Raw genomic sequence first — 8,998 nt, forward strand, 5'->3', positions numbered from 1 at the left:
ATTTATTTGACCATTTGTTTGTACATTATTTCTTAGTTTTTGTTCTTATTGTATCTTATCTTATGCATATAAAAAAAAAATTCCCTACACTGGTCCATTTACAAATAGATGTTTTTGTTGTTTGCTATAGATATTTTACATTTCAGATTATAAAGCAATGTTAATTATGTTCTTAATTTTTTTTTATTATTATTATTTTTTTATACAAAAGTACAAAAAGAACCGATAAGAATACTGTTAAAGTACCGAATCGATAAGCAGTATAACCATACCCATCCCTATGTTAAATGTGTCCTTTTATGGAAGAAAAGAAAAAAATCACAGAGAAGAGAATAAAAAGGCCTTTATTGCCATTTCAATGACATACCGGTAAGTGAAAAACAATTTAAAAAAATTGGCTATTACCTAGATCACTTTAAAAGTATTTAAAAACAAAATATATATAAAACAATGGAATTTACAAATAATAAAACATTATATTAATATATATTTAGTATATATATATATATATTATTTATTTATTTTTCCAGAAAATGTTTATGTTGGCTCACTTTGCCCTCCTCATCTCCTCCATCCACTGCTGTACAGTCTTTCCAGAGGCTTTGGCACAAAAGTGGACTCCGCGGAACTGGCTGTGACCAAACTCTTTCGTCTTTGGTTTGCCACACTTTTGACACAAATACTGCTCACAAAGCCGCTTCAGAGGTAACCCTCTGCCCTCTGCCTTCCTCCGCCGCCAAGCGGTGGTCCTAGGCACCGTTGGACTAGGGAGTCTGGTGACAGCAGCTCTTTGCTCTAGGTGTAGCCGTAAGAGTGGGGCATCAGGAGGCATGGGACCTCCGATTACCACTTTAATTACATCTCCTACATGTCCATGTTGAAGGGGCTCTGGAACGTTGTGCGGCACAGGAAGTAGGGGTTCAGAAGCCTTCATGTGGTCAATGCACTGGTGCAAAACCAACTGTTCTTGCCTCTGTTTCCTGGCATTGTACCTATGTACAGAAAAGATGAAACAGTAATTCATCTGTATGTATATACATTTAATATACAACTGCATATTAATAATCGGTAAAACTTTGTTTTGATGGTCTTATTTAGACATTGTTGACTATAAATAACGTTGCACCTACATGTTAACCAGTAGAGTGTTAATAGATGTCTGCTTAAAGGGATAGTTCATTTAAAAAAAAGAACATTTTGTGATCATTTACTCACCCTCATGTTGCTCCAAACATGTATGAGTTTCTTTCTTCTGTTAAACAAAAGAATATATTTTGAAGACGGCTGGTAACCAGACAGTTGACGGCACCCATTGGCTTCCATAGTGTTTTTTTCCCCTACTATGAAAGTCAATGGGGTCCATCAACTGTCTGGTTACCAACAGTCTAAAAAGTATCTTCTTTTGTGTTCAACAGAAGGAAGAAACTCATACAGGTTTGGAACAACTTGAGGGTGAGTAAATAGTGACATAATTTTCATTTTTGGGTGAAAATCCAAAACTCACCCTCTGAAGCCATCCTAGGTGTCTATGACTTTCTTCTTTTAGCCAAACACAGAGTTCTATTGAAAAATATCCTGGCCCTTCCAAGCTTTAAAATGGGAGTGAATGATAACTTGGATTTTGAACCCTTCCATGCTTCATAAAAGTAATCCATACGGCTCCAGGGGGTTAATAAAGGCCTTCTGAAGCAAAGCGATGGGTGTTGTAAGAAAAATATCCATGTTTATAACTTTATAAACTATAATCACTAGCTTCAGTCCGAGTCTAGTTCCAGTGGAGGAGTGACCTCTGACCCGACGTATGACGCATTGACGAATCCGGAAGCACAGAGGATAGAGCAAAACAAAACACGGGTCACAAATTAGAAGTCTAAAACGAGAATTTTTAAAGAGAAATAAAGGAGGAGCTTGAGTTTGTTGCCCAGCCCTATTTGTTTGATCTGCGAGAGGCGTCCACTCTTACCTAAGCTTACGCTACGCCTTAATTGACATGTAGGTGCAATGTTATGGCGCTGTTCCACTGCATGGTACGGTACGGAACGGTTCGGTACGGCACGCTTTGGGGCTTTACCACTGCATGGTACGGTACGGTACGGCTCACTTGTGGCGCTTTTCCACAGCATGGTACGGTACGGGTCGCTTCGGCTCGCTTTAAATGGTACCACCTCTGTTGAGGTTCCAAGCGTACCGTACCGATACTAAAATGTGACACGAAAAGACTGCAGATCACTGATTGAGAATCATCACTACCAGCGTCATTGTATTTGCGAGACATCAAACCAGCTAGATTTTAATAGCCAGTAACAGCCACCGCTGTAGCACCTGTTTTAAAACTACTTGCTTGACTTGCTTGAAGAAAAAAGAAAGAAAAAAAAGTTCCAAAAAAGAAATGGCTGAATCGTGGCCATGCAGTGGACGAAGTTCAGATGTTCCTCTCATTGGTTGCTCAGGAGCGGATAAACTATATAACGATCAGACTATAATCCCACCCACTTTAAAGTGATACTAATGCAGTGGAAAAGCAAACCGAGCTAAAGCGAACCGTGCCGTGCCGAGTCGTACCACGCAGTGGAAAAGCGAAGCGAGCCGAACCATGCCGAGCCGAACCGTACTGAGCCGTACCATGAAGTGGAAAAGCGCCATTACTTATAGTCAACAGTCATCAATTATTGACTCACCACTGGCACAATGTCCTCTGGTTTATCTCAAGCAGCTGTATCTGTATCCGTGTCCGGGTTGAGATGGCAGTGCTGTCCTGAACGATGTCTCTAATCATGTTGTAGTCTCGGAGGATGGCAGCCCACCTGTTCACCCTGACACCGGCGATGGTCTGACCGGCAGGGTGAATGTGGCTGAGAGCCAGGCAAATGGCAGCAACAAGACGGCTTACATTGAAGAAGATTTGTGGAACAAAAGGTGTTTTTAAAAACTTTCAATAAAGATTAAAAATGCATGATATTTTATTTGTCTGGAACACATACCTCTTCAGACCATCTATGCACAGAGTCACAAAGGTATCAGTATGGCTGTTGTTAAAGCACAGTTTGTTTTTGGGCTGAGCCGGGTGGACGACACCACCCTTGTCATGCTCTGATAGCTTATCCCACAGAGTGACAATCTCGTCCACCTTTTGCTGTGTGACAAATCCATGATTTCTAAGCTCAACCAGACTGTTGGCCAGGTTAATAACATGGTCATACCCAGGAACACCATCAGGTCCCATGCACTTTTCCTGAAAAAGAAAAAAAGAAAAAAGTATAATACACTTAAAAGAGCACAAACAAAGGGTAGAAAATACATTTTAAAAATCAAGACAATATAAGTGGCAAACTTGGGTTAAGAGGACAGATATATGCCTTGTACAGGGTGGGAAATAACTTTTTTGCCAACTAGCCAGTGCCAAGTGAATGTGTTTTTATGAACATATTTTTATGAAAATTAAAAAAAAAGAAATAAAAAAGAAAAAGATGAATAACATTCAATCAATCAATCAAATGTTGTTGTTGTTTTCAAACTGCATGTGCAAATCCTTACAACTAGCTAGCTGAGACAACACTCATTAATTCATTACTAGTATCTGTGATTCAAGAGGGCAGGGCAATTATTATTATTTTTTAACAGTGAACAGCACTTACATTATCATCCTCCTGTGAGATGCCCTGAGGTGTGAACTGGTCTGCAGCGTAAGGCTCATCCTTTATGGGCCCAGAGGTGGAAGACACTATTGGATCCGGCTGGGATGTTGAGAGGCCAGAGGAAAGTGAGTGCAGAAGCACTGCCTGATTCTGAAATGGTTTGAGGCTGAACTCCAAGAACTCTGGTGACTTAAGGTTATCAAAGCCTGAATCCTCATATTCCAGGTCAACCTCCAGCTGATCATCACTTCCATCAGGTGCATCAGGATCCATAATGTCGTCCAATTCCAACACTCTGTTGGTTTGAGAGTAAAGATACTCCACCCCTATGAGCTCACCTGTGCAAACAGTATATAGGTCATTAAGCAATCAAAAAAATAATCAAAAACAAGACAAAATTGACTAAATACTAATACAGCATGAGAAACATACACTAGCGTTCAAAAGTTTGGGGCCGGTAAGATTTTTTTGATGTTTCTAAAAGAATGCTTCCCAAAGCTGCATTTATTTGATCAAAAACACAGTAAAAAAACAACAACCCAGTAATATTAATATTAATACAATTAATATTATTACAATTTAAAATAACCGTTTTCATTTTAATATATTTTCAAATGTAATTTATTCCTGTGTCGGCAAAGCAGAATTTTCAGCATCATTACTCCAGTCTTCAGTGTCACATGATCCTTCAGAAATCATTATATGTTGATTTGCTGCACAAGAATCATTTCTTATTATCAATGTTGAAAACATTTGCTGGTGAAACTTTTAGTGTATGTACATCTTTTGTCTGAAAGTAATACAAATTCCCACCGGTTTCATTTCCAGCACATCTCAAATGATGTATTGTGCTGTTTAACAGCATTCTTTGGTGAAAATGATGTTGGTAGAAATGACATTTTGGAATAAACTAAATTGACAGCTAGCATTTTATGCATCTCAAATATACACAATAAAATACTATTTTCACACTTTTTGAATTAATTTATTCTTTGTGTTCTTAAAACATCTTATAAATATATACGGCATGGTAAAAAAAAAAAAAAAAAAGTTTTTCAGTTGTGAATATAAACATGCATTACCAGTGTACTCTCCTGGGCTACTGTGATCCTCAACCAGTTTGTAGCCTAGAAACTTCTGGCTCAGACGGTTTGCATATTGCTGCAGCGGACCGCCTTCATTGACAGCAACAGATCGGGCCTTGTTCCACTGAACTACCCCTTCTATCAGATAAACATGGAAGTACAGGTCATTTGTACTTGTACCTAAAAAAAAAAAAAAAAAAAAAAAAAGCAGTTAAAAAAACATTTGAATCCAAGTTGAGACAATTCACAGAAATAACACATTATTTGTGAGATAAGCAAACCTGGAATGAAGTGGTTCAGATGCTGATGGAATGATTCAAGGGATCCTACACCACGTGCACAGTGGTACAGTGGCAGAAAGAGCCCTCCTCTGGTCACCTCTCTGACCTTCCTGTAAAGCTGTACGCCTGGAGGGTCCTGAATACACAGAAGATGGCATTGTTGGGCTCGCCAGATCGCTTCCATCCTCTCTTGGTCCACCAGTTTGTTGCCCATGAAGTCTGTAGCACCCATGAAGTCTTTCAACAACTGTTCAATGAGCTGCTTGGTCACCTGAGCCTCACGTGTCTGGTGGCGGCAGTGGCTTAGTAACTCTTTGGCAGTAAGATTCCCGATTACTTTGGCATCTTTAGATTGTTGCAGCTCATGTTGCTTGGCTTCTTGCAGTGTTTTTAAATCTCCAGCATCCCACTCAAATATACAGGAGAAGAGACGTCCCATGAAGGGGCCGTACAGCGGGTGGCTTTCTGAAGTGACACCTGCTGCGAACCGTTGCATAAACTGCCATGCGTCCAGCCTGACAACCAGCTGGTCCCACTCGTGGAACATGGCTTCCATTTTGCTCTTGCCCGTAGTGGAACAACAGTCCTGGCCCACGTACAGAATCTGCGGAGGAGGTTGTCCGGCTCGCCGGTAACGTTCCATCAAGCCGGAGCACATGGGAAGCAGGCCCTCTCCCTCTGTTTGGGTCAGGACACACATTAGGACCTGCCCATTCTCATTTCCTACATTTGTGGCCCACACAGCTGAATTCTGTTTCTTAGTGACCTAAACGTGAATGAAAAGAATTGGTAAATGCTGTAAGATGAATCTCAGTGTTATATGGGTCAATGACACTCTTTTTATCTGGATCTATTCATTTATTTTTAAAAGAAATACTATAAAAACAATTCATAAATATTCCATAAATATATATTTTATGATTAATTCTGACATTATGATAAAAATGTCAGGATGATAAAACCTGCCCTGACACCATGGTTAAGAAAAAGTTTGAATTAAATCTTAGAAATAATTAAACCATATGAATATTTTAACAAAACTTCTTATTAATATTTATGTGATCCAACAAAAAAGGAAATAATATCATAGAGAGGATCCCTGCAGAACCTCATGACTCAGTGTCATGGTCAATGAAGTCTTAAAATATCAGATAATTTGACGCTTTTATAACAAGGAAATGTTACTTCCATTTAATTAATTAATTAATGAATAACTATTAACATTGATAGTTTATTATTAATGATTAAGATGTGTATGCTCACATGTATTCAAGGTGTATGTTAAGTATGTTCTCCATATTTTGTACTTGATCACATGACATTTTTAGAGTCATTAAATTTAATTTTGCCTTGAAAATGGTCTTTCAAACCACCATAAATACAAACAGAACATAACATGTGTTTTAATTTATAATTTAATATTACTGTTTTGACTGTATCTTTGATCAAATAAATGCAGCCTTGGTGAGCATAAGAGACTTTTTAAAACTTCTGAATGGTAGTGTATGTCATTAACAAAAATACTGCAATAAATGCATAAAGTTTAGTTGTGTCTTCTCACCTTCTTGGTGGAGGCCACCTTCAGGATGGAGCCGTAGATGGAAGTGACCCTGGCCTTCATCTCTCCGAGCCGTGTCAGTGCATCCTTTGCATATACCGTCAACAGCAAGGATGGAGAAGGCACTGGAATCATCTGTGGCACCCTGACAGTAACTGCGCTGAGATCTTGAAACTTGTTCAATACAGAGAGGTACTCTGTGGCCTGAGCCATCCACTGCTCCTTATGCCGCACACAAAGGTGCCGGTACATCGCAGTTGCACTCTTCCCTGGTGCCTGAGACTGCATCAGTCTAACAAACTCTTTATCACAAGATAGCCTTTGAACAAAAGACACACACAAAAATCAAACCCTGGGCATTTTACATCCTTACAATGTTTTGATTGTTGTCAAACATCTCAGCCTACCTGTAGGTCAGGACTGCTGGGAATTTCTCACGATGGATGAGATCCAATTGATCCAGAATGTCTTGCGACCAGCCTGCCATCTTCTTCTTGCAAGAACAGCACTCCAGGTACTCTGTGACAATGAAATACCACCCTCTCATGTCCAAAACCCTCCGGACGGTGTTGTACAACCCACAAGGCCTCAAATGATTGCCGAGACGACGGCAGTTGGGCTTCGTGCACACTAGCCTGTATGCCCACATGCGACAGGGCAACCAAAGGAACAGCCTGCTATGAAAGAACGGGTCAGGAAAAGGAGGAGGCTTTGAATACAACAACTGGGGTCCAGGAGGTGACCACCACAGCTGCAGAGGTTCAGTCAGCGTCAACTTCCCAGATGCATCTTTGGTAAAGAGAGCCTTACTGACCCAGAGATGTTGCTCTTTTGGCAGCGTATGCTTCCAACCATCTGGTAGTAAAAGCTGTGAGAAACGAAGAAAAGAAGTTGAACATGCAAATGTTTTCATTATTCTGCAATATGAGGGCCACAGCTGCCATTTGACTTACTTCTTCAGGAGGATCAGGAAGCTTTTCAACTGCTTGTTGAGCCATTTGTGATGAGGGTTGGCGTTATTGCTGCCAGGAGGATCGACTCGCAGTCACCTGGTGTTAAAGAAAAATATATCAGTGATGCACAGAACCAGAGAAACTGTAAATAAAGTTTTCGTTTAGCCAGGAAACCAAAACTAAAAAATAGTTTTAATTCGGGGACTTGATCTCTTTATGCGGTTCAGGCCAGGGTGTCATGTTCTCAGTCATTTAAAAAAAATAAAAATGTAACATCAGGCCGCCTCTCAATATTTCAGCCGAATAGATTTCCCATATTGCTACACTAGCATAATTTTTGGCCACGATGAAGTGGGTCGGATGCAATGACACAGTCAAAATGCATAATCAGAAAAGCGCTAATTAAACGCTTTAATTGACTGTTTCAGGCAAATAATTTGAGTCGCCAATATTTTGATGCATCACTAAAAAAAGACGAGCCCCAATGAAAAAGAACTACACATTTACATTTTTGTAGAATTGCAAATAACATTACTAATATATGAAAATCAAAAACAGTACAAACAACTTCAATGGTACATTACTAATGCACACAATTATTATCTATTCAAAGGTGTTCAGAAGGTTTTAGGTCTGGGCTTTGTGCAGTCAAGTTCTTCAACACCAGACTCGGTAAATAATTTCTACAAGAGCCTAGCTTAGTGCAAGGACAAGGACATTGTCATGCTGGAACAGAAGACCCTCCCTAAACTGTTGGAAGCACAGAATTCTCTGGAATGTCATTGTATGGTGTAGCACTGAGATTTGTTTTCACAGGAGTTACTGGAATGGACAAACCTGATATGGTGGTGTCCACATACTTTTGACAATATACTGTCATTTTAGTCAATCTCAAGAATGCATATTAGAGCTACATAAGACGTGTAATTATTGTTAGTATAATTTTAAAAGTACATATGACTAAAAACATTACAATACCGTTAGTTAGAGTAACGCTTACGAAAGTCACAAGGAATGTGTAACGTTATTGCTAATTCATTCATTAACGAGTCATGATTGCAAAGAGACAAAATTGTGGACCACTAGGTAAAACCCCGTGCATTAATACATCATATCGCCATGATAATTCGCGCATATGCATCTATTAACAATATGCACGCGTTAAACAACATTGTTTCAAACTCACATGAAAACGGGTCATCATAGTAATCTTACAAGTCTTACCTTGAGGACGCCTAAATCAAAAAGTGACAACGCAAATATATCAGTAACCAGTTCACGACAAGAACTGTTCAATTTGTTTTCTCAAATAAGACTGTGCTGTTTTGTTTTGTGTCCCGACAAGTTAACGTATCACGCGAGCATCGTGCTTGTGGACCTCACGTCACGAGCTGCGTCGCCAATCAGAGACACTGCAAAAAGTGGAGACTTTCCACTCCTATGGGAGTGAATGAGGAAAATCGTAGCGCTCAACATTTAGTCCCGC

At 39.6% G+C, this 8,998-nt stretch overlaps 1 protein-coding gene across 3 annotated transcripts; it reads right to left on the reverse strand.

Moving 5' to 3' along the window:
* Window positions 1–503: 503 nt before the first annotated feature.
* On the reverse strand, window positions 504–8,865 carry si:ch73-112l6.1 (uncharacterized). Of its 3 annotated transcripts, none has more exons than XM_056262988.1 (11): window positions 8,737–8,822; window positions 7,513–7,608; window positions 7,374–7,427; window positions 6,967–7,233; window positions 6,563–6,878; window positions 5,002–5,767; window positions 4,718–4,900; window positions 3,636–3,973; window positions 2,982–3,232; window positions 2,679–2,885; window positions 504–992 (listed from the first exon to the last, which is right to left on the reverse strand). In XM_056262988.1, the coding sequence occupies exons 3-11, from the start codon at window positions 7,412–7,414 to the stop codon at window positions 548–550; spliced, it is 2,814 nt and encodes a 937-aa protein (XP_056118963.1). In that variant the 5' UTR covers window positions 7,415–7,427; window positions 7,513–7,608; window positions 8,737–8,822; the 3' UTR covers window positions 504–547. The 3 variants fall into 3 exon arrangements, with proteins under 3 accessions (XP_056118963.1, XP_056118962.1, XP_056118961.1); XM_056262987.1 differs by having other exon boundaries at window positions 6,967–7,236; XM_056262986.1 differs by having other exon boundaries at window positions 6,967–7,427; window positions 8,737–8,865.
* Between the last annotated feature and the right edge of the window lie 133 nt (window positions 8,866–8,998).

The sequence above is a fragment of the Rhinichthys klamathensis genome, unplaced genomic scaffold (genome assembly GCF_029890125.1).
Source record: "Rhinichthys klamathensis goyatoka isolate OS25496 unplaced genomic scaffold, OSU_Roscu_1.1 h1tg000197l_1, whole genome shotgun sequence".
NCBI classification, from domain to species: domain Eukaryota; kingdom Metazoa; phylum Chordata; class Actinopteri; order Cypriniformes; family Leuciscidae; genus Rhinichthys; species Rhinichthys klamathensis.